The sequence below is a fragment of the Eucalyptus grandis genome, chromosome 10 (genome assembly GCF_016545825.1).
Source record: "Eucalyptus grandis isolate ANBG69807.140 chromosome 10, ASM1654582v1, whole genome shotgun sequence".
Classification (NCBI taxonomy): Eukaryota; Viridiplantae; Streptophyta; class Magnoliopsida; order Myrtales; family Myrtaceae; genus Eucalyptus; species Eucalyptus grandis.
This window is the reverse complement of record NC_052621.1, coordinates 2107701-2132041: the sequence shown is the minus strand read 5'-3', so window position 1 is coordinate 2132041 and position 24341 is coordinate 2107701. Positions and strand designations below refer to the sequence as shown.

Sequence of the window (24341 nt, the reverse complement as noted above, 5' to 3'; positions counted from 1 at the left end):
GAGTTTCAATTTTGGTCAAGACTTTTTTTGTCTCATAAAAAAGTGCTAACTTTAAGTCAAAGTCCCAAATTTAGCTTAAATTTTTTCCATCACAAAAAAAAACACAAACTATCAATTAATACCCAAATTTTGCCATATTTTTAAGAATATTATTAGAAAAAAATTTAAAGAGCGTCAAATTTCAATATCGATTGAAAGTTTGTACTCTTTTATCAGATAAAAGAGTTTTGGACAAAATTGAGGTTCAAGCTAAAATTCGTTTTTTGTAAGAGATAAAAAAATAAATTCGAGCCAGGATTACAATTCGAACCAAAGTTCATACTTTATTATGAAAAAGAAAAAAAAAGTGTTTGGACCAGAAGGGAAAGTCGATCTAAGGTCTGTGCCTTCCGAGAGAACCGCACTCCGCAACATGATCACATGAGGTCTCGCTCCATTTCACTCCACCATCATAATGTGGCTGGGAACGAGTTGGTAGATCGCATGCCTCCAACAACTAGGAACGAGACACGTGTCCACTCTCTTCCCGTTGGTCTCTTCCCTTCCCTTCCCTTTTCCCCCTCCTTGCTCTATTATTCTAAGCTCCTGTGTAATTTCTGTGTCCCCCCGAGAAAGAGAAAAGTCAACGTCATCAATCCACAGTTCCATTATTCTCTGCAATTATCATCTCTCTCTCTCCCTCTCTCTCTCTCTAAGCTTCTCTCTTTCGTCCTTCTCCACCGCCGCCTGCCACAATTCATGCTGTGAAGAGCTTGAATCCCACGAATGGGAAACGCCCTCAGATTCCTGTACGGCCAATGCGGTAAGCCGTCCGCCGCCGGAGACTCCGACTCTCTCGGCCCTCACGGCGTCTCCTCCGCGACCGTCGGCGTCTCGGCCTTCGCCCAGGATCTGCTCAGCTTCGAGATCACCTCCAAGGCAAGTTCTTTTCCCTGATAATGGTGACGGGTCGCTGTCATTTCGGGGGGCTGAGATCGGAGCGAGATGAAATTCGCGCAACTTTTCCCTTTCTTTCTTTTTCTCTTTTTGTCTTTTTACGCTGTGGAGCGTTTGAAGGTTCCGGAGGGGCTAAGCAACCATGTGGCTTCTTCAAGGAAAGCTCAAGCTAATTGGTAAATTGATTCGCTTTACAAGTCACGTTACTTAAGTTTCTTGAAATGTGACTCTGCTCTGTCCTGGAGAAATTAGCTTGATCTCATAATCTTGAAGTTCAAATTTTTAATTTTAGTTACTGCAATTGTTCAATGAAATTTAAGGTATAGAAAGCTACTAGTGGCATGGAGAGAATCAAACCCACCTCCAAGAACACCTGAAGAAGCATCAAGGCTTGTTGTCCAGACCCTGAAGGGGCATCGGAAGGCTGATGTTGAGGTTAATTAACAAAAGCATGTAAAAATCTAGAATGTTTCATTAGCTTTTCACTCCCATTAACCTCAGGGGAATGAAGGAGCTGATTTTCTTTTTCCCCCTACTAAATTTTCGGCTGTTGTACTTTATCTGATGTGGTAGGGTTTATTGGGATTCTATGGCCTGCCTCTTCCGCATGCCCTGGTTGAGACGACAGCTGAAGTTCCAGTGGCATTGCCTCCAGGAGTTGTGTATGAGTTTCACACACTTCCAGTTATGAACCCAAAACTTCCTCGATACTCCATAATCTCTTTCTATATATTTGCTCCCGTAGCATCTTCTGATATCTTCTGTTTCTGCTATGGGAGCAAGCATTCTATTGATAAACTTCAAAGAGCAGCAGAGCTGCTACAACATAGCACCGGTAGCTACAAGAGTAACATCAGTATCATCAGCTACAAGCACAACAACTATAAAATGTTCCTACCAGTGTCCTACAGACCTCCAATTGTTGGGGCAGCACACAATTTGGCTAGCTTAAAACATCATTGAATCTATACAACACATCATTTTGTATTCTAGACAAGATATCCAATTCGGACTCACTATCACAAATCTGGACAGATCTAATTACGCCAAGTCTCTTATAAGCATCAGCCCAAAGCTCCTTATCTGTCATACAATCCATGAAGAAATGATCTCTGGGCTCAGACTGAAGTTTACAAGAGATTCAGCTGTCATGCAATCTTCTGAATATCTTCAGTAAATTTTTACCAGGTGGATGCAAGAGCTGTGGCTGATGGGGACACCATCACTGTGTACGTTAGCACTTCCGATCCGAGAGAATCGTGCTTGGTCCCACAAGAAGTCCAGATTGCAGCCCTCGAAAGATCAGAAGCCCGTGCTCAGAGGGACTACGCTCGTGCAGATGCACTGCACAAAAGTATTGTGGATGCAGGATATCGGTCTGTTACACGCTCTTTGTCTGTCACACTTCTTCTATCCCTGCATGAGTAATTCACTGGTTAATCATAGCTGTCTTTCTGCAGGGTAATAAATATTCAGAATGAGGAAGTCCTTGCTCGGAAGTGCCGAATTCGACTCAGGTAAAACTAGGCATTTGACGCATTTTAATTGGCAATTTTTTCTCTTTATATCTTCCAAGAACGATTGCCTCAAGAAACAGGGGGATAGATGCTCCAGAGGGTTCGATGCCTTATGGCAAAGAGGCTAAGGACGAGCTTGTAAAGATTGTGCAAGGAAAGTGTGTGAGAGTTCTTGTGTATGGAGAAGATCGATACGGCCGGATCGTAGGAGATGTATATTGCAACGGCATCTTTGTACAGGTAAACCCAAGTTCTCCCGAGCCTCGACTTTTTGACAAGTATATTCTATGGCCTAAAATTTAATCAGGCCAAGGCGAGAAAGATGAGTTAAATGACCAAACACACTTGGACAAAGACCTATGAATCAAATTGGCTTTACGCTCAATCGATCTTCTGTTTTTTTTTTCTAAGCTGAAACTCCATTTCATGGTTGGACTTGGGCAGACAGCTGAACTGAACCATAGCTTAATGCTCTGTGGGATGTCAGGCTGGACAAGCCAAAGCCCACCCATGGAGCAGGAATAGCAAATGCAGAGTTACCATATTAACTTTGGCCGCTAGTGATTACATACGGCATGTTTGTTGAGCCACTTCCGTAATCACACTCTATAGTCCGTTCCACTTATTCCTTTGCACAATTCCTCATTCATTTCCATCTCCAACCACAGGAGTTGATGCTCAAGAAAGGGATGGCGTGGCATTACACGGCCTATGACCAACGCGCGGAGCTTGCAAAGGTAGCCTACTGATTCTCCGTATTGCTGTACCCGATTATATGTGATATGAAGTCTGTGTCTTGAATGTTGCATGAGCAGTGGGAGAAAAGTGCACGGGCAAAGCGCGTAGGTTTGTGGGCTTCCCCAAACCCTGAGGAGCCATGGGAATGGAGGAAGAATAAACGAGAGGGGAGATGACTTTTACCTGAATCTGATTCAGCCTCTTGCCATTCTGGGGAACGCAGCTGGGCAAGCGTTGATATGCAGGGACTGCAATCTACTCATACCTTTCCGACTGATGCAGAGAAGAATATGCTTGATCATCTGTTTTATGTATGCTAATTAAGTGCAAAAAAGCTCGAACAGCCTTAGCCAACTCATCATATAATATCAGGAAAGGATTTAATGTATGGAGCTCTGTTAGTTCCATGAGGTTGCGGAAGATGTAGCAATGATTGAACATTGATAATGGCGAAAATGAATCCTTGGAAAATCACAGGGATTGATAATGCCGAAAATGCTTCAAGCTTTGATACAAACGTCAGTGCCCTAACAGGACATGGAAAGTTGTCTCATAAACTCGGAGTTCCATTGATCACAGCTATTAATTAGATCATTTTTCGACGACTTGAACAGGATCAGTACATCAAAAAGCTTAATGGTCGTAGCGCCAGGAGGTCTTAGAGACGGAATAGACCGACGACAAAGAGCCGTCAGATCCTCACTACCTGACACTATCTGTAACCTAATTTGATGGTGAACTTGCTCATTGGAATCTTTGTATGGCCCATCACCATATAAAAAGGGAAGACGGCTCGATGGGATTTCTAGTCTAATCAATTAAAGGTAATACAGCAATTGATGCTTTTTAATGAGATAAAAAGTTTGTGATGAATTACCACCCACCTGAGTGGCGCGGCTAGCGGCCCTCGCACAAGGGGAGGAGTTTGATTCTCGAGCATCGCACGGTGATTTATTCGATGGCACGTGTGTGGTGGCTAACACGTGTTGTTTCCATGGTTTATCCCTGTTACCCCGGGCCTTTCGAGCTGTCCGTATTGGCACGGTGCATGGTTCTCTGGGTCACCAAAAAAAAAAAAAAAAGTTTGATGTCGAATTGAAATTCAAATTAAAGTTAATCTTTTATATATATATAAAAGAAATATTTTGATTAGAATTAAAACTCGAACTATAAGTTTGCGCCTTTTAGAGGGGACTGCACTCCGAAACATGATCCCATTCAGGCCTCGGTCAATTTCATTCCATCAAAGGGAAAAACCGGGAGGTAGAGGAATCCATGACGGTTTTGCCTTCAACCCGAAGAAATCACGAAGAGCATCTTCCCCAATAACGGAGCTGGATCACGTTGGTAAAACCAATAGGAACGAGACACGTGCCCACTATCTTCCCATCGCCGTACTCTTTTCCCCGTCTATGCTCCTAACATAAGCTCGTAAGTAATTTGCTTGTTCCCCATAAAAAGAGAAGGCAAAGTGTTATAAATAGTCTATAAATTTTGGCTCATAAAATTTTAATTTATTCAATATTATTTTTAAATTTTAATTTAATATGCAATGTCATCCTTAAATTTTAAATAATTCGATATAATTTATGGATTTTTGATACATGTTCAATTAAATTAAACTATATGAAGATATTTAATATTATCCCTAAACTTGAATTAATAGATGGATCACATTGAACATTTTTATATGCTTTAAAGACTAAGTTAAATATGTATCAAAAATTCAAAAATTATATCGACAAATTAAAAATTGAGCGATCATATTGTTTAAGGTTAAGTTTAAATATAATATTAAATAAATTAAAAGATCAAATATCATATTGTACGATAAGTTAAAGTTGACGACAATTTATGCCAATATCTCAAAGGGAAAAGTCGACCACATCAACAGTTTTCCTCCCTGGGCTTCATTATTCCTTGCAAAAAGAAGCTCTCTCTCTCTCTCTGTCTCTCTCTCTCTGAGCTTCTTTCTTTCGTCCTCCTCCATCGTCCCCAGACTTCAAATTACCAGAGCTTGAAGCCCAGCAATGGGAAACGCCCTCAGATTCCTATGCGGCCAAGGTTTTGAGCCCTGCACCGCCGGAGACTCGGACTGTCTTGGTCCTCTTGGCGTCTCCGCCGTGACCATCGGCGTCTCAGCTCCTGTCCAAGGAGTGGAGTTTGAGCTTCACACACTCCCAGTTATGAACCCAAAACTATCTCGAACACTACACAATCTCTTTCTATGTATTTGGTCTGTAGCATCTTTTGAATATCTTTTTTCTCTGCTATGTGAGCTAGCGCTTCATTGAAAAACTTAACAAGAGCAGCAGAGCTGCTACAACATAGCACCAGCAGCTACAAGAGTAACATCAGTATCATCAGCCACAAGCACAACCATAACAAGTTCCTTCCAGTGTCCTACAGACCCCCAATTGTCGAGGCAACACGGACTTTGCTACCTTTGATATCATTGAATCTATACAACATACAGTTTCGTATTCTAGACAAGATATCATTGATACGAAGAATAAAACCAGCAACATGTGTCTTCCCATTCCTGGCAACCCAAGTATGATAAATCGCGGCTCACCAAACTACCACGAATATTTTCATAGGAAGCGCTTTACCCTTCAAGTTTTGAGAAATCAGATTTGAACTCGCTATCCCAAATCTGGAGAGATGTAACCACAGCACATCTTCCATAAACGTTAGCCCAAAGTTCCTTAGCTGTACAATCCATAAACAAATCATCTCTAAATTCAGAGTGAAATTTACAACGAAAGCAGCTGTCATACAATCTTCTGAGTATCTTCAGTAAACTTTTACCAGGTGGGTGCAAGAGGTGTGGTAGATGGGGATGGCATCAACGTTTTCGTTAGCACTTCCGATCCGAGAGAATCGTGCTTGGTCCCTCTAGAAGTGCAGGTCGCAGCCCTCGAAAGATCAGTAGCCCATGTTTGGGGGGACAAAGCTCGTGCAAAAGAACTGCACAAAAGTATTATTGCCGCTGGATATCGGTAAGTTAACCTGATCGCAACATAAACAGTCACGATTTCTTCTATCCCCGCATGATTAATTCACTGGTTGATGATAGTTGTTTATATGCAGGCTAATAGATGTTCAGAATGAGGAAGTCCTTGCTCGGAAGTATCGAATTCGGCTCAGGTAAAAACTAGGCATTTGACACATTCCAATTGGCAAACTTTTCTCTTTATTCTTGCAAGAACTGTTGCCTTATGAAACAGGGGGATAGATGCTCCAGAGGCTGGGATGCCATACGGCAAAGAGGCTAAGGAGGAGCTCGCAAAGATTGTTCAAGGAAAGTGTTTGAGAGTTCACGTGTATAACAAAGATCGATATGACCGTTGTGTAGGAGATGTATACTGCGATGGCATCTTTGTGCAGGTAGACCCGACTTCTCCCTAGAGTCAACTTTTTGACAAGTATATTCAACAGCCTACGAGTAGTCATTCAGGATGTTTAACCAGGTCAAGATGGGGGGAGAAAGACAGTAAAATGACGACTGCACATGCTTGAACAAAGGCTAATGGATAATGTCGGCTTTACGCTCTGATCGATCTCTATATTTTTGTTTTCTAAACCGAAAGGTCTCTTCATGGTTGGACTTTGGCAGACAGCTGAACCTGAACCCTAGCTTAATGCTTTGGGAGGTCAGGCTGTACGAGCCACAGCCCACCCATTAAGCAGGAATAGCATTGCACGTTTACCATATCAACAGTGGCTTCTAGTGGTTATATCTCTGCATGTTTGTTAAGCCACTTTGCGTTTGCAGTCCACTCTCAGTTCCACTCTTTCCTCTGCAATTCCTCATTCTTCTCCATCTCCAAGCGCAGGAGCTGATGCTCAAGAGAGGGATGGCGTGGCATTACAAAGCCTACGACCAACGTGCAGAGTTTGCCGAGGTAGCCTAATGATTATTCCCCTTTCTGCACCCTTATCATATGCGATGTGAATTCTGTATCTCGAACGTTGCATGAGCAGTGGGAGGAGAATGCACGGGCAGAGCGCAAGGGCTTGTGGGCATCACCAAACCCTGAGAAGCCATGGGAATGGAGGAGGAAGAATAGACGAGGGGGGAGATAACGTTTACCAAAATCTGATTATCCAACCTTTTGCCATTCCTGGGAAACGTAGCTGGCCATGTGTTGAAATTAAGGGCTACAATCTATTGGAAACTTTCCAATTCATATAGCAAGGAGTATGCTTTATCATCTGTTGTATATAGGCTAAGTTCGACTCTAGTGCCAAAGCTTGAACAGCCTAACCAAATCGATCATCTGAGATCAATGAAATATCTAATGTGTGAGTTTCTGTTTGTTCCACGAGGTTATGAAGGTGTAGCCATGGGTACACATTGATACAGGCGGAAATGAACAAATCGTTAGAAGATCACAGGGATTCAAAGTCACTCAATGCGTAAGAAAAAGCACACCATTACATCCTGAAAGCGTGCATGGTGCCAGTCGGGGATTTCGTGAAGGAAAAATCTAGTAAGAAAAAGCATGCAAGAGAGAGGAAAGCATGGGGAGGGAAAGATAAACAATGATCAACAAAACAGCAAGTTAAAGAAAACCTGGTGAATGTTCAAAACAGGTGCATCCTCAGATTCACTACAAAGAGAGTTTTTGCTTCTTTTGAACGGAAATTCGCGTGCATGAAATGCTTAGGGAATCGATTTATCCTTCCTTTGTCTGGTCCTCCATATGCTAAGACTGGCTCAGGTTCAAATATGAAAGATATATAAGCGATTCTCGTTTATGCTTTTCCCACGTGCAATCTTCAATAAAAGGGCATACCAATGCATACGGCTCCCCGCACTGTGGCGGCTGAGTCTCACCTTCTAATTTCCCACAGAGGCTGTTTTGCGCCTCAAATGAAGCATAAAAAAAGTGCTGGTAAATTATCAATGTAATTTTCGACCCAAAAAGAAATTATCCACGCAATTGAATTTAAAGCATAATCGCAAAGTTCAATGAAATATCATATTCTGTCTAAATAGCGTTGCCCAATTCAAATTCATCAGATGAAGTTATGTTGTAGCTGCTAATCTGACTAATGTTCTCTGCAAAACCCTGCTCAAATATTATCTTGCTTGTTCATCATCACCTCTGTTCTTCTGCGATAAAAATGCTCCCGACGAATCGATTGAGGCTGATGATATGATGAGGGACTTTCACTATCTGAAACCATCTATAAACCTAGACACCGGCAAGCTTCGTAACCAAAGCATCAAACATTGGTTCTCTAGGGGGGTATGCCCTCTTTTGGATGGTGATGTTTAAAATTGTTTGATGAAGTCTTAGTTTACCCAAAAAAGAAGCATCCTTGAAAGATCATTGCTCTTTGCATTGACACTGAAGATGAAGGATGGCATCCTCTTAACAAAATTACTTCCTCGGCTACCTTAGTGTACTAAGTTAAAGAGGAAGCATAAATCATTATGCAACTATTCTAGGTACTTTATGTTCAGCCTTTGTTAAACATCAACGGAATGATCACAAAGCCAGTGCAGCAAGAGCAGATGCTTGTATCCCCAGAGAGTAGATGCTGTTCGTAGGCTGCAAGCAAAAACGGAAGCTGAGAGGAGTCAAAAGGACCTTTGAGATCAATAGACAGGTCTAAGTAGTGGAAAGGACAGAGTCCAAGTCTGCCTGCAAAGTAAAAAGAGTGACGGTCTTGGTTGGTTTGCTTTGCTCAAGAGAAAGAGACCAGAAAAAAAAATGAAAATGTGGGGAAGACAACTGAACAAGATTTGCATATGGTGGCAAAACAGAAATGAAAACAGAGATGCAAAAAAATGATGGCGCTTAGGGAATTAATACATGGGAAGGATGAAGAAAAAACAAGCAGCAGTTTCAATACTGATGTTTAAGTTTCTTTCTGGCTAACACAATAAACAATGCTTCAGTGACATGATAAATCCATGTGTTATGTACAGTTAGACAGGAGTTTGATTTTCCATGGAAATGGACTGACGCTTGCAGCATGCAACTAAGAAGAGAAAAAAGAGAGAAGGCATTACATTCAGAACTGCATCCAAAACAGAAAAGCTCTTTGATAACGAGAGATTCAAATCAGAAGTATGTGCAAAAGCATGAAAAGTAACGCTATAACAGTATGTGTAATGTGTCTCATTCTCAGGAGAGTGCAAGGAAAAACGAACTTAAAGCTTATGAAAATGTATTCGGAGTTGAAAAGCTTGTCTTGTCTCATTCACACTGACAGCACTTGAAAGATTCAATGCTACTTCAGCAGAACCCATGCATCTCAGCAATGAATAGGAATCAAAATTGCACATGATTGTGAATCAATAGGCAAATGACATGAGAAAAGATTAGTGTTACTCACCCTGTAGCTACTTTTTGTCACCATCCATCTCACCGGAATCAGAGTCACTCGCATTGTAACCTAACATCATTCAAAAACAACAATAATGATCAAGCCCCTGCCATTTGTACATGCAGAGAAAAAGGAAGGAGTGAGTGTGAGCCAAAGTATCAGTACCTGGTTGTTTATCACTTACTCTCCAAACCGAAGATCGAGCCTTTGATGCTTTATTAATCCAAGCACGACCCTAGTTGATAAAACCAAGAGGCCAAACACAACTTCAAGTAAGTTCGCAAGATATTAAGAAAAGATGATATGGATCAAGATTGACCAACATGAGGATCGATCAAGTCTACATTAACAATGGTTGCTCCCTGCTAATGAGTAATATGGACTCAAACTGTCGTAGGACCTCTAGGTAATCACCAACCCCATACACAGTCAGGCACAAGTGTACACAGAATACATTCTCTCATAGAAACAAATCTGGAAGGAAAGACAACCTTTGGCGGGAAAAAGGCAAAACCCGCGAACTGCATACTCAAACACTCAATCGAAAAAATGCCCATTGAATTCAAGAACCTAAAATGATATGTCCAGACAACGATTACAATTGCATACAAATGAGAGCTCAAATTCTGCAATGTAGACAATTGCAATCCATCCGGTACCTACACCATTAAAGGGCACCAAACAATCATACGAAAGGAAAAGAGAGAAATCCGGGAAGGACCTTTTGGGGGTCTCTGGGCACGCCATAGCCAGAGTTGTACATCTGGCCAACCAAGACCTGCATGGCACCATCGCCGGCCTTGGCCTCTCTCAGCGTGTCTTGGAACCACCTCCTGGCGCAGTCGGACACCACCTGAGCCAGCGGCAACCGAGTGTTCCGCTCCAGCTCCAGGCTCTTCGCGCGACCCACCTCCATCTTCTTCTTCGGGTCGGTTCGGACCCCGCCGCCGCCGCCGCCGCCGCCGCCGCTTCCACCGGGTCTCGACGTCTCCGGAGTGGAGACCCGGATTCTTGAAATGGGTTTCGCTTGTTTCGGCAGGCGGAGCTTGTCTGAGGACGAGACGGCTCTCGCGAAGTCTTGAAGCCGCGTTGCGGAAGGGATTGACTTCCCCATGGAAGCAAATATGGAAAGGAAAAGACTAGAAAAAAATAGCTTGCGGATTTCCTCTAAAAACCCATTGCCTTTCTTCTCAATCCCGTTTTACTTGATTTTGTAGAGATGGGAAACGAAAGTGGGATCTGCCCGCAAAGATTTTCCTCCCACCTTGGGGTTTCGCTTGAAGCTCATCTCGTCATCATCATCATCATCGTTCTGTGCGGGAGCTAAAATCGTCTGCACTGCTGGGTAGGGTAAGGACGTCAGTTCCCAATCCAGTCCGGCTCCAAAGTGGAATGGGGAATTACACCGAGAGAATGAGTTCCCAAAAATCGGAATAGAAGATAGGACCGCACCATCGGTTCGGTTCGGTTCGATTCAATATAACTAATTAATTATTTTTGCCTAATACTTAGAATCGAATTTAAATAGTGTTTAGTTTACACTTTACTAATTTTGTCAAAGAAATAATGAAATAAAAAAATATTTAGCTGGTCCAGTTCCCCTTTGATACAGTTGAGATTTGAGAACCGGACCAATACTTTCAAAATCTTGACCAAACTGGTTAATCCGATCCAAACCGTTCCTAGTTTGATTGATCCATTTTGCACACCCTTACTGCAAATCTAACAGCTGAAAGGAACAGAGCTCACGTGAACCTTCCTTAGAGGATCTCCCAGCAAAAGAATGGAACCCTTTTGGGCTCAGCGAAGCCCAGACAAGAACCTTGATCCAATCTTGAATTTTGAGCCCTCGTGCGAGAAAGGATTCCTGTGATGGGAGCTAGCAGGCGCATTGGGGGAGGATTTGCCAATGGTTCTTTCGGGTATTTGTTAAGTCCACAGAAGGTGATGAGTAGAGTGCATCGGCCTCCAATTATGTTAGGGATAAGTCACCAAAGTATAAATAAGTTTTCAAACTTATAAAAAATACAATCAAATTCTAAAATTTATCGAATTTATACAATCAAGTTCTACCATTAACTTTATCTAACTCGACTAATGGAAATTGTTGATGTTGCTTTTTCTTATTCTTTCATCTCTCTACATGGCGTTGATTAGAGGTGAACATAATCCGAATGGGCGGTTCCCATTTTGGAATCAAGAACTATCCATTAACAACCAGTTTCAAAAAATTGGAATTGAGAACCGCCTATTGATTCCTAAGTGGGTTCATGAAACCGGTCCCTAATCTCTACAAAATTGAATTCATCAATTGATATCATTTTGAACCTAATTTCTATTTTAGAGCACCAAAATTTGTCCAGCCTTATATTTGGATTGAATTGTGAGCCATTGATTTTGATTAAGGATTGAAAATTATTAAACAGAACGAATAGACAATACTCATTAAGTAGCAATTTAATATCTTTAAAGGTCATGATATAATCCTCTTAGGGTTTTCTGATACGAGAATGTGTGAAAAATTAGATTCTACGTTAAAAGTCCTAGTCTCCATGTAAGTTAAAACATTAATTGTTTGATTCATTTTTTTCAACGTCAACCTAATATAATTATGGGAATGACTAAAGAGAGACTAATTATGTTCTTAAAAGGAGCCGTTAGCTCTCAATTTCGTATCATGACAACAAAACACGACAATATTTATAGACATCTCTAACCGGTCCTCTCCTTTTTCTTTATTCGTTTAGTTTGTTTTGGTTGAAAAAGCAAATAAATGGATTATTATAATGAGAACAAAAAAAAGGTAAGAGGTTAATCTTATTACACAAAATTAGTCAATAATGACTATTAACTACAACATATGTACATATATATTTGGTTGAAGTACTTCAAAATAATTAAGTAATTGTATAGACTGGTCCGATCCAAATGGGTTGGGATCCGTTGGTTGTAGTTCGGCCCAATCCAAGTGTTCTAGGCGGTTCTTAGTTCTTTTGCATACCCCTAGCGTTGACATGATTAAAACATGGAGGATAAGACTAAAACCACGTCATTTTAGTTTAAATATAAAATTTTAAACTAAATCTTAATTAAAATTAGATTTAATTTTTTAAAAAATGCACAAAAAAAGGAAGGGCAAGGACAATAAGCCCTCCTCCCCGCTCCCTCACCATCATAGAAAAGCATTGGCAAGAACCGTTGGCCTTTGGCCAAACCACGACAAGGGCACCTCACATCGGCTAGCCGTTGCCATGGTCTAGTCGAGGGGTGGTGACCCTTGCCCAGATTTGGGTGAAAAATCGCAATTGTTGCCTAGTAGGCAAGGGTTGCTAAGCCCTTGCCGACCCTTTTTGATGATAGGGATGAGAGCTTGTTGGCCTTGCCCTTGCCCTTTTTTTTTTTTTTTTTCTAAAATAATTTTTCATTTTTTAAATTTAATTAAGATTTTTGTTGAAAATCATTGTACCTTTTTTTTTTTTTAAAAATAAAATTTAATTTTGAATTGTATTTTCATAATAAATAAGGATTTTTAGTGCACTTCACTGTGTTAACAATGCATTCCACACTCTTCATGTAGCCATTGATGTCTATTGAATCCTTTTTTTTTTCATTGATGGTGTTGATTGAGAAAAAAATAAAATCAATTTTGGGCAACCTTTCCAACCCTCCGACCTTAACAGGTGGATGCTGGGTAGGCTTATTTAGGCCTAGCCTCACTAAGCCGGTTGACTTAACTATTGCCGGTTAAACCTCAAGGGTTATACTTTTCCCTTGTAAGGCCTCCCTAATTTCCACCCAAAATTTTCTTCTAAGTTGGAATATGGATGTGACATTATGGGATCTCTCATTTTGAGAACTACTCATGTCCAAATCTTACGGGTGTTAACCCAACAACAATATCTCTCTAAGCATGGGAGCTACTTATACCCTCTTGAGTTTAATGCCAAGAGGATACCCCATGGGAGGAGCCGGTGCCTATCAACTAATTGCATCCCATCATAGGAAGCGGCCCCATCCTTTAGGAACAGGAGCGTAAGGGGTCACTTTCCTTAGGAGAGTTCTCCCCTCCGTTTTCTTATAAGCTTTTTTAAGGATTTGCCTAGGTTTGAAAGTTATTTAATTGTACTTTTTCTATAAAAAAAATTTAAGGTTTAATTGTATTTTCATAATAAGTTAGGACTTTTGGTACCCTTCACTACGTTAACCAACCATTCCACACCCTTCGTGCAACTATTGGTGTATGTTGAATCCTTTTTTTTTCATCGATGGTGTTGATTAAAAATAATAATAATAATAATAATAATAATAATAATAATAATAATAATAATAATAATAATAATAATAATAATAATAATAATTAAAAATCCTATTTCAGCAGCCTTTCCAAAATTTTGAGCTGCGCGTCAGATGACATGCACTTAAGTACATGAATGCTTAGTCAAGATCCCATGGAATTGGAGTAATTTAGTCATATCTATTAAAAAACTAATTCCAACATTTAAAATGTCGAATAATTGGAGTAATTCACTAATTCAAACATTTCGTAAAAAATTGATTTTGCTCCATATTTTCAAATGTCGATTTCTCAAGCGCGTGCACGATGCCCGTGCCCACTTGCTAAGTAATAGCAACGTATTGTCCACGAGTGTGCATCCTTTGAAAAGCATTGCGTCTTTGGTTAGGTTATTTCTCCATTTCCAAATGATGCCATATATATATAAGAGCTCATTTTCTGGACAACCACCAACAACAGAGACATCTTCCATCACCATCATAAACGTGATTCACCACTTATCGCCAACGACATGACAAAACCCTCATCAATTTCAGATGAACATCAAAAGACGTGATAACTTAAAATTCAAGATAGCTTGTAACGACAAAGACGTCTTTGTTTTATTCAACACCTAATTCCAAGATTAACTGATGTCATTAGCATGGGGAATATTGGATCTAAGATGCTAATCGATATGATTATTAAGACTTCATCTTTTGATGAGGTCACGTCCAGACCGCAGATTAACCATTTGAATATTGTAATGTTTTTTCTCTCTCATGTTTGGGTTTTTCATCAATTATTTTTTTTTAGATAAAAAAAAAAAGAGTGGGGTATATGCAAAAACAACCCGAAGAGTAATCTATCTCCTTTGTTCTTTCTGAGAAAGTGGAATGAAGGGGAAAGTGATAAGACGTAAGACAGCTGATCGTCCTTTCCCCAATGGCGTGCCACGCACGCGTTTCTTGTCGTCTAATGGCTGATTAGACGATCCGACGGCAACCTCTCGAACGGATTTCAACGGAGCTGATACACACTTCATCGGAGAGATAATCACTCTCGCGAAGGTTGATGTTGCTACGTGTTTGGGAACATCACTTGATAGATTATTGCTTAACCATTTCATAATTTTTGTAAAGGTTTATGACTCAATTGATAGAATTTGAAAAGTTTAGAATACTTGAAATTCGTACAGAATTCTTCAATAATTATATATGCCCCTTTTTTTTGGGGTCAAAAATATATATATATATATATATATATATATATATATATATCATTTTGACTTGCAAAACAATACTTCATTTAACATGCATGTATCACATAAACCTTTCTCTGTGCATGTGCACGAGGACCAGCCTTGCTCTTCTTTGTGCTCGTTGCTCTCTCAATCATCAATGAATCGACTCCCTCTCGTCCGTTCCGCAAGAACTGGGGCTTCTTACATCTACTTATAAATGAACTTTTCTGAGAATTCTTGTGGGATATTTCAACGATTTTGAATTATTTAAAGTATTTTTTTAACGGATTTGATGGAAATCATTATCACAATCGATTTGGTGACTGGCTCTATAATATTGGCTTGATTTACTTCTTTATTAACTCCTCTTTATTTGTATATAATGAGAACTTTCTTATCACGATGAAAACATTCAGAAAATAAGAAAATTTCTTTTATCTTTCTATATAGCTGGGTTTTACATACACCGTTGTTATTTCTATCTTCCCTTTATTTAATTTAAGCAGAGTAATTAGGAAGATCTGTAAGACAGTGCTTGCATGCCTTCAATTTTTTGCTCTTATTTTTTCATCAACTCAAACACTCTACCTAAAACAATTTTGATCTTTAAAAGACATAAGCTTTGATTTTGTCTTTTGTCGGCGAACGTAAGTCTCGTTCTTCTTGGTCTCCATATCCACAGCTACTGGCGTTCGAAGAATCTATCTCTGTGGCGTTCTTTGTTCTATCAGAAGAAAGGGTTCGAAGAATCCTGCAGAAACAGGAACGTATATCTTTCATGAGACTTCATGTTTTTTTTTTTTTTTTTTTGATGTCGGACATATCGAGAGAAATCACTTAATGCGCATTCAAGGCTTCATCTACTCAGTGTCAGAGACCATGAACTTTTCTCGACCCTTTCTTTAACACGGCGGTGATACAATGGGTCGATCTCTGGTGTCCACTTGTGCTCACCGACGATGCACTTTCTTTCTTCCAACGGATGATCTCTTGCTCATCACTGCTTTAATCTCCAATTTTGCTTGCACTGTATACGTAAGTGAGGAAAATTACCATTTTTTTTAAACCTATAATACCTGTCACAATTCAATTCTAAACATTTTAATTTAACTAATTTAGATATAAATATTTTGATAATTTGTCAATTTTAATTAGAATTGCTGCCATAAATATTAGTCATTCTATGTGACACCATTGGTAATGACGTGAATAGCTTCTACAATTTTTTTATATTTGTTTTTTTCTTTACAAAGCCCTTGCCCAAGCCCACAGTGAGGCTAGCCTTCAGGCAACCCTTGCCTAGTCCTCTTTAGCCACTAACAAAAAGAAAAAGATGAATAAGAAGAAGAAGAAATTTAAATATTGTCAAAGTCAATGCTAACCACATCGTAAGATAATTAGCACTGACTGATCCTCTATTAGCTAAAATTGATTGGAATAACTATATTGATAAATCTTCAAAATGTTTAAGATTGAATTAATGTAATTGAAATGTTAAGGATTGAATTAGGACAAGTACCATAGGCTTAAAACTATCTTGATAATTTTCCTTCTGTAAGTGCTGTTTTTATCTTGAAATTTCTATTTTATCGATTGTTCGTGAGAGAAAAAGTAGATGTGCCATAACAGGGTAGTGAGACAATGAGATCTGTGAAACTAGAATCGTAGAAATTGATAGCGGATTCCATGTATAGATCTTAAGTACTCGCATGTTCATTGTTCCATCATCTAAAGCCATCTATATAAAGATAATATATCAGATCAATCATAACTCCTTGTGTAATTTCTCGGAAGGTTCCGCTGGTCGTCAACCTTCTCAAAGAGATATACTGCTTTCATTTTCAATTCAGGTTTGTGTCTTATCATTATAATTGAATATATTTACTGTAGTTAGATGAGAATGACTCTCCATCGTCTTTATATTTATAAATTAACTTAACTTCTCACATATTCATTTTTCTATATCATCTAGAACCATTTCTATAAATAATTTTTGCGATCAATTATAAGTCCTTGTGTGATTTCTCATTAAGGTTGCGTGGCCATCAAACTTCTCCAACGAAATTAATTTGTTGATATTTTCAACTCACTTATCATGACGATTTTCTCGTCTTTTATAAACAGAATTTATTATTGTAATAATGCTCCATTCGTTTAGCGAAAATGAATAATTTGAAAAATTTTTTTAAAAATGATCGACTTATTGCCTATGAACATGAATGGACAAAAAATATTTTTATTGTCAACGGAAATGTTTAAATATAAATTGTTATCAATGATGAAAATAATTTTCATTGATTAATTATCTTAAGCAATACAAATGATCATTTTTAAGAAAATATTTTTAAAATTATTTATATTTACAAAATAAATGAATGGTTCACCATGTTCCATGTATCCTTCCCGCAAGTAAATGTCATTCCAAAGCAAAAGCATTGTTTTCTCGAGTTCGATGTACAAGTGAGACAGCGACAATGGAAATTCAGAAAACAATGACATCGGGTGCCTCCAATGCTCTTTTCCAAATAAATAGTTTGTGACGACCCAGACCTGGGGCAGTACGGAGGGATGGAATAAGATCGCTTCGGCAGTTCGAGGGCGAGGAGAGTATGATGGCGTGGGGAGAAGGGATGGCGGTGCGTCCATGCCTCGGTCCCCGGATGTGCGCAAGGAATGAGTTCCTCTTTTGTCCCACATCATCTAGGGAGGGAGTCCTAAACTAACTTATAAAACTTGAGTCCCTTTGACTGTACATACGTATTTTCTTGAGATAGTGTGGGCTGCTCTGAGAGGAACAAAATCGTGAGGACTTAGAAGACAATGTGGATTGTGAATTAGACTAAGATCGCCTCGACAGTACGTGGACGAGGAGAGTGTGACGGCCAAACACATTCATATGATTTCAGAGTTTTATATATAAAAATCAATTCCTTTCGCTCCCTAATTCCTCAAATTCGTTTTGAATAATTACTCAATTCGTTCGAGATTACTAATGTTTAATCATTATAATTCTTGCATGCTAGATTATGAAAGAACGTTGGAAATGACATGTTCCTTTTTAGATTCGAGAATGAATAATTGTACCGTGAGCCTGAATAGTGTGCAAAATGCGCATGAGGCCGAAAAGACATCCGGAGGACAATCGAACGCACAGGAACACACTCTTATTATTGCAAAAGAGCAGGAGCAACCCCACAATACAGGCACATCAACAAGACGGGACCGATTCCAAATGGGTCGACCCATCATCATTCCACCTTTTTACAAACCCTAGACGACACAAACCGTAACCGACACAAGTCGAAAACAGGAAACCTTTACACGACCTCAGGACCAGGACTCACATCCTCGTAGTCCTAGGTAAGACTTTTAGCCCATTCAGCAGGAGGCGGTCACCAACTGCCGCGCGATGGGACCTTTTATTCCAGATATACGGCAAGCGATGATGGTTATATGGCGAGAACAAGACCCGGCACGGACTTTCCGGCCCGGCTCACGCTGCTCTCCCACAGGGACTGGCAGTGCAGCGGCGCGATCTCGGCCGTCGAGGGGTCAGACGGCGGGGAGTCGCCGAAGCGGGTGACGGTGAGCGAGGTGTTGAAGTACTCCCTCACCTGGGTGACTATCCCATCGGCGGAGACCGTCCAGGCGTGGACCCAGAAGATGGAGCGGGCGGGGTCGGAGCCCTCGGCGAGCACGGTGGGGCCGAAGGAGGTGACGGAGACGGGGACGAAGAGGAAGGTGTCGTCCGGCTCGGCGGCGCCGGTGAGGAGGCGCATCAAGAACTGGTGGGAAGGGGGGCCGTGGAACCACCACTCGAGGTCGGGGGCGAGGATGCGGTGGACGGCGTCGCAGTCGCGGCGTCGAAGGGCCTCGTACAGGGTGTGGACCACCGTCCGGTTCGCGAGCTCACGCTCCTCCAGAGCTGGCGGTCGAGTGTTAGCCAGTTCTAGACTATGCGAAGCCGAGAGAGAGAGAGAGAGAGAGAGAGAGAGAGAGATGAGCTTGAGCTTGAGAGATTAGAGAAATGGGGAGCTGTGGTGTGGAGTTTGGAGTTGCAGGAGCTTAAATAGGAAGAAAATGCCCCCGCACAGACGAAATCCTGTTGTCAAAATTAGTTTGGAAATGGAATGACACTTCGACAATTATGAAATAGATTTATTCAATTTTTAGTAAAAAAACTCTCGTAAAACCGGCCTTATTGCGCATGGTTAGCATTATTGTAATAGAGAGGAACGAACTCGATAGGAAACGACCACACCACGTACACACATATAACTTCATTTAAAAGATCATAATAAAGCCGAGATATTTATTGAGTGCTCGAATGACACTCGGTCATCTTAAAAAATTTGCTCGAACCGAGTTAAGAAGTTGGATTCCAGCTCCATAGGTTCATAGTCATATTATTATTTTCGTCCCCATCTCTTCGATGAATTAAATATTGGGCAGGCCAGACTGCGCGAATGTCACCCGTTCTTGGAAAAGGCACGTGTGGAGGTCTACCCTTTCTCATGTGGGTCCTAGTTTTACTTTCTTTTTTACTTGTTTTTTCATACGAGGATAAAGATCGCAAGACTCGTGATGAAGTAGTCAAGCCATCTTTCTTGGACTCTCGCGCCGCGCGACGAGGTTTGCCATAATAGACATTAGTTGGTCTTCGGGGCTACTCGATGTTAATTGAATTTTTGCATTCAAATCAACCTCCTAGATGATCCAATGGATGACCCTCGTTTGCGATAATTATTGTTAAGGTTATTCAGATCAATACGACACTACTAACATGGACATATACATATAATATTTTTTTGTCGATCGACAGGACACCGGTGCTTCTTGTTGAGTAATGTCAGAAAAACGCACCATCATTAATTTGATCGAGTTATTCTCTAACATCATAAAACACGAGGCGATTTATAATTAAGCAAGTGGGCATGGGGATCAAAAGGGGTCTAGATTCATCCGTGAATTTGATTAATCCAAATTATTTTGGGCCTCTTAAATAAATTAAACCTGGGGTTACAGGCTTTCCGATTGAGCTCGGAAAATGAGACGAAAAGGGCAAAGGAAAATGCTTAGAATAGCGTGCCATAATAGAGCAAGCCAGTGGACCAGAAGAGCGGGAATATTTCATTATTGTACCGCAGTCCGACATCCAAAGGTCGAGAGGTGTTCATGAGCCAAAATCATCAAGATCATCGAAGGGTCCCAACTTTTTGTCGTGATGTGAGAAGACGAAAGTCCCTACCCCAGATACAGCGGAATGCTGCCAGGCTGGCGATTAGACCATCTCGATATCGACTCTTTTTTTTTTTTTTCTTGAAATTCCCCATTTTTTAATATTATTTAATAAAATAATTAATAATAAATTACGTATTTATCTTATTACTTAAACTTTTAAAATTATTAATAATAATCCTATAAAATCTTATATGATATCGTAATAAGATGGTGTGATTATATTCACATGTAATGCTAGGTAAAAAGATCAAATTAAGTGTAGAGAGTGATAAGATAATTAATAATTCAATATTAGATCTTTAAGTAAAGCAAGTTGCTGATTAGGTGAATGGGAAAGGTTTGGGGCGGTGGGAAGATTTCCATGGCATCTGAGCAGCACTAGCTTGGGAGGAACATGAAGCCACAAGTTGGATTAATAAGACATTAGACAAGTCACTCTTTTGCCTTTTGGATTTTTATGAAAGGAAATTTCTATTCAAAATCGCCACAACAAAACAAGCCTATAAAGTCGCAAGACCAACCAAAATTCAGAGATCAAGGTAAATTATTAGAGCATGGTCAGCAAAGGTAAGCACACATTCGTACTTCTAAAATATATTTGCGACTAAATCTAAACAAAAGGATTGACGACCGTTCTTCAAATCATATACTATCATTAATGTTAAGCACACGTCAAGATCTCCATCTATTGTTATAATTTTACTTTCTAGTGCTGTGTGCCCAGATCCAACGTCCAAAACATCATCATATTATCAAGACAACAAAAATATGTTAAATAAGTTTAGAGCTGACGCTTGTGAAAAGCAAGTCATTTAGCAAGTTCGAGACACTAGAATTCTAACCAAAACATGAATATGATGTTAGAGTTGCTATAATCGTCATTGAAGTTAGATGCGAAGTACTTATTCATTAAAAATTCCGGATTAACGTCGAGAAAGCAAGGCTCCCAAATCTAAATCTAAATGAAGGGAGTAGAGCAAGAAACAAGAGAAAATATAAGGCGACACAATCAAGGAGAGATCTAGATCAAATCCCTCCTTTTCAAAAGTTGAAGAAGCGAAGAAAGGCCGAACTGAAGAAAGGTTGAAACTCAGGGAGGGAGAGGGGGAGGCGTGTAAACTTGGACTTGTTTGCTATTCGAAATTTTAGTGAACTTTGTGTTTGGTCACTAGTTAAATTGACTCGGACGTGTAGAAAAATCGAATGCTGAATCATCTAGATGAATTCAACCGTTTATCTTGGAAAGCGATTAAGGCGTCGTCCTTTTTTGTAACTATGGTGGCGGAAAAACCGGAAGACTAAAGGTAGAAAAAAGAGGAGTAAACTTAGTACACCGAATTTGAAGTTCTAGAATAGAGAGAACTTTTGATGAATCATGCGTTAGAATTAAAGGTCGGGAAAATTATAAAAAAAGTCATAATATTTTTTACGATATCAATTTGGTCCTAAAATTATTATATTTCGCTGATTTAATCTTAAATCTTTTTATAATTTATTAATATAGTCGTTCCCATCAATTCTGATTAGAAATTAGAAATTATCAACATGAATGTTGATAATCTTACATATGACACGCCTAGAATCAAGCAAGGGCCACAATCCTCGCCAATTGACTAGCGAGAGCATCATGGTCCTTGGACGTCACTCGTTGCCAGCGAGGATAGCGACGCCCTCGCCTAGACAAGGGAGGATTGGTTGGCAACCTTGTCAACTTAGGGTTAAAAACAAAAATGAAAAGAATAAGAAAAGAAAAAGCAAATTGGTAAATTTAAAAAAAAAAATTACAACATTATTAAAAATTGTCCAAGGTGTTTACATTAATGATTATTGGTCAAAATTGATTAAATTGGAATCAATTGACAAAATGTAAAAATGATTTGAAATTTTTGTAAAATTAAAAAAGTTTAAAACCGAATCGGTAAAAATAAAATATGTTTAAAACCTTTTGGACGCTTTTTCATAATTGAGCGGGCCTATTCCCTTTCTCACAAGCTAAACAGTCTATATTGGCCTCTAGTTTCAGGTTCTCACAGCAGATCTGAATCTCCTTGAAGCTGATTGTCCCTTCTATTATAGAGCGGGCTAGGTGAGAATACATAGGAGAAGAAGAAAGAAACAAAAAGGAAAAGACGCCAAAACCCAACTTGAACCATACTTCGAGTCTCAATAACCATAAAGCAAGGATCAGGTCGGGTATCAAGGGATCTGACCCAATACCAAACCGTTGACACCCCTACATCCAGAATTTAATCTCCAAGGGAATGGACAAATGGATTGGTCGATTGTTGCTATCATAATGATCATTCTTGACAGCATCGTGCTTCATAATAGAACATAAATTGAACATTGATGGGATTTTTTTTTTTTTTGGTAATTAAGATGATTAAGATGTGATTCATATCAAATATATCACTATACAATATACAGATCGATCTAAACAAATTAGAAACTTGAAACATCTTTCCTCTACCCCAAAAAAGAGAAGGTCAGCATCAGTAATGGCTTTGTACACAAGCTCAAAGCGAGACGCCGGCTTTTTCCTCAGGTTTTGTCCACCGTCAACTTCGCAGACCACAAAAATTGAAGTTCCAAGACTGAAGCTTCTCCTGCTTGCTGGAGATCGGCTCACTGCTCACCTTCTGCCGAAAGAAATATATTCGCAAGGTACCATCAATGATCACATCAGGAGTAATTATAAGGAACCAACAATTAAAAATAGAACTTATAAAAAATTCAAATTAAAAAAAAAGGAATAAATTAATAAAAAAATTAATACAAACAATAAATACAATAATAGATAAGAAGAGATGCGACCGCCCCCTACATATTTGATACCTTCTCCGAAAAAGAAACTTGTAAGACCGAAACCATTCGTAATTCCATCAATTAGTCGTCTATCCAAAAAATGAATTAGTTCAGCTAGTCCTCTTATACCCTGAGTTAAGGATATTGTATAAAAAGCATCTATGTAACCACGATTATATGACCAATCATATATCCCATTTCTTATTCTGTCCCCTAAAATTCTATTAGAACCTCTTTTAGAAAACGAATTTAGTAAGTTCAAATTATATATATGGATCATGGCTACTTCACTGCCTTATACTGTTAATGAATAAACCATGTAACACAACATGGAGAAAATAACGCAAGGCATCTGTCCTTGACAGCATATATATTAGAAACAAAGAAGAAAGAACTGTAATTGGACTTTCTCCACAATTGACCATACACAAAAAGTTCAGTCCACTCAAAAATGAATCACTAACCTTTTATTTCTGGCTGTCGGAAGGACCAGTCCCCTTTTCTCGAGGCTTTTAAATCGATTCTTTGCCAGAGTGCTACAACTCTTCATAACAACCAGAATGACGGAAACTTAGCTATCCATATCTATGCCATAGAAAAATACAAAACACTAACAAATCAAAAAGGGAAGAAAAACTCTCTCACTTTCAGCTGGCGGAGGGAACCGTTTCTTCCGATAACCGTACTTGCATAGGTGCTGGTACAAATCTATAGAGAAGGTTTAAAGCTAGTGCATCTGATACAAAGAAACAGGAACTGATAACATACATACTTTGAGAAGAAATATTAAAAACTGATGCCAATTGAAACAGATGAAGCTTGAATATCCGTGACTAGATCAAGAAGAGAAATCAATAAATCTATCAAAACAGTCTGTTGACACCTAAATTTTTAGGGTTAATTTTTGCTATAAAATAAAAAAATCACATGGCATATAGTTTAGGAAATTTTATTTTGTGTTATATTGCATTAGGATTTTTCACATATTTGGGTAATATACACTGCGAGGTGTATTTCGTGCAAAAAGGGAATTTTTTGGATAGAATATGTGAAAAATACAAAAGAGAATATCACATGTAGTGCAATGATATATTCAGAAAATTATGCACGAGTGAAATTGGAAATAAAATTTGCTTCAAAGATCTAAAATTTTCCCCTATAAAAGGCGTTGCACGCGTACGGACAAAGGGGGGATTTTCGAAATTTTGAAGAGCAATTACGTGAGGAGTTCTTGGGGTCTGGT

At 39.4% G+C, this 24341-nt stretch overlaps 4 protein-coding genes across 5 annotated transcripts; 2 read left to right on the top strand and 2 right to left on the bottom strand.

Moving 5' to 3' along the window:
• Window positions 1–569: 569 nt before the first annotated feature.
• LOC104421026 (staphylococcal-like nuclease CAN2) lies at window positions 570–3687 on the top strand. Its single transcript, XM_039303484.1, has 9 exons — window positions 570–918; window positions 1057–1112; window positions 1257–1371; window positions 1510–1620; window positions 2125–2312; window positions 2397–2453; window positions 2534–2693; window positions 3122–3190; window positions 3269–3687. The coding sequence occupies exons 1-9, from the start codon at window positions 766–768 to the stop codon at window positions 3365–3367; spliced, it is 1008 nt and encodes a 335-aa protein (XP_039159418.1). The 5' UTR covers window positions 570–765; the 3' UTR covers window positions 3368–3687.
• Window positions 3688–5074: 1387 nt separating this feature from the next.
• Window positions 5075–7517, top strand: LOC104421025 (staphylococcal-like nuclease CAN1). Its single transcript, XM_010032842.3, has 6 exons — window positions 5075–5374; window positions 6006–6193; window positions 6285–6341; window positions 6422–6581; window positions 7031–7099; window positions 7179–7517. The coding sequence occupies exons 1-6, from the start codon at window positions 5222–5224 to the stop codon at window positions 7278–7280; spliced, it is 729 nt and encodes a 242-aa protein (XP_010031144.1). The 5' UTR covers window positions 5075–5221; the 3' UTR covers window positions 7281–7517.
• Window positions 7518–8165: 648 nt separating this feature from the next.
• On the bottom strand, window positions 8166–10956 carry LOC104421024. 2 transcript variants are annotated; one of them, XM_010032839.3, is made up of 4 exons: window positions 10258–10956; window positions 9702–9771; window positions 9546–9605; window positions 8166–8848 (listed from the first exon to the last, which is right to left on the bottom strand). In XM_010032839.3, exons 1-3 carry the CDS (start codon window positions 10648–10650, stop codon window positions 9553–9555), a joined length of 516 nt encoding a protein of 171 aa, XP_010031141.1. In that variant the 5' UTR covers window positions 10651–10956; the 3' UTR covers window positions 8166–8848; window positions 9546–9552. The 2 variants fall into 2 exon arrangements, with proteins under 2 accessions (XP_010031141.1, XP_010031142.1); XM_010032840.3 differs by having other exon boundaries at window positions 8166–8755; window positions 10258–10955.
• A 7233-nt stretch (window positions 10957–18189) lies between these two features.
• Window positions 18190–19105, bottom strand: LOC104421023 (senescence associated gene 20). Its single transcript, XM_010032838.3, has one exon. The coding sequence runs from the start codon at window positions 18829–18831 to the stop codon at window positions 18502–18504; it is 330 nt and encodes a 109-aa protein (XP_010031140.2). The 5' UTR covers window positions 18832–19105; the 3' UTR covers window positions 18190–18501.
• Between the last annotated feature and the right edge of the window lie 5236 nt (window positions 19106–24341).

What these genes read in the sequence shown, in the direction of transcription:
- LOC104421026 (XM_039303484.1), top strand. Translation starts at nt 766, where the DNA reads ATGGGAAACGCCCTCAGATTCCTGTACGGCCAATGCGGTAAGCCGTCC. An exon ending in ATGAGTTTCACACACTTCCA is followed by an intron (nt 1,621 to 2,124) that starts GTTATGAACCCA and finishes AATTTTTACCAG; the next exon opens with GTGGATGCAAGAGCTGTGGC. An exon ending in AACGCGCGGAGCTTGCAAAG is followed by an intron (nt 3,191 to 3,268) that starts GTAGCCTACTGA and finishes TTGCATGAGCAG; the next exon opens with TGGGAGAAAAGTGCACGGGC.
- LOC104421025 (XM_010032842.3), top strand. Translation starts at nt 5,222, where the DNA reads ATGGGAAACGCCCTCAGATTCCTATGCGGCCAAGGTTTTGAGCCCTGC. An exon ending in TTGAGCTTCACACACTCCCA is followed by an intron (nt 5,375 to 6,005) that starts GTTATGAACCCA and finishes AACTTTTACCAG; the next exon opens with GTGGGTGCAAGAGGTGTGGT. An exon ending in AACGTGCAGAGTTTGCCGAG is followed by an intron (nt 7,100 to 7,178) that starts GTAGCCTAATGA and finishes TTGCATGAGCAG; the next exon opens with TGGGAGGAGAATGCACGGGC.
- LOC104421024 (XM_010032839.3), bottom strand. Translation starts at nt 10,650, where the DNA reads ATGGGGAAGTCAATCCCTTCCGCAACGCGGCTTCAAGACTTCGCGAGA. An exon ending in TGCCCAGAGACCCCCAAAAG is followed by an intron (nt 9,772 to 10,257) that starts GTCCTTCCCGGA and finishes TTTATCAACTAG; the next exon opens with GGTCGTGCTTGGATTAATAA. An exon ending in AGTAAGTGATAAACAACCAG is followed by an intron (nt 9,606 to 9,701) that starts GTACTGATACTT and finishes GAATGATGTTAG; the next exon opens with GTTACAATGCGAGTGACTCT.
- LOC104421023 (XM_010032838.3), bottom strand. Translation starts at nt 18,831, where the DNA reads ATGCGCCTCCTCACCGGCGCCGCCGAGCCGGACGACACCTTCCTCTTC.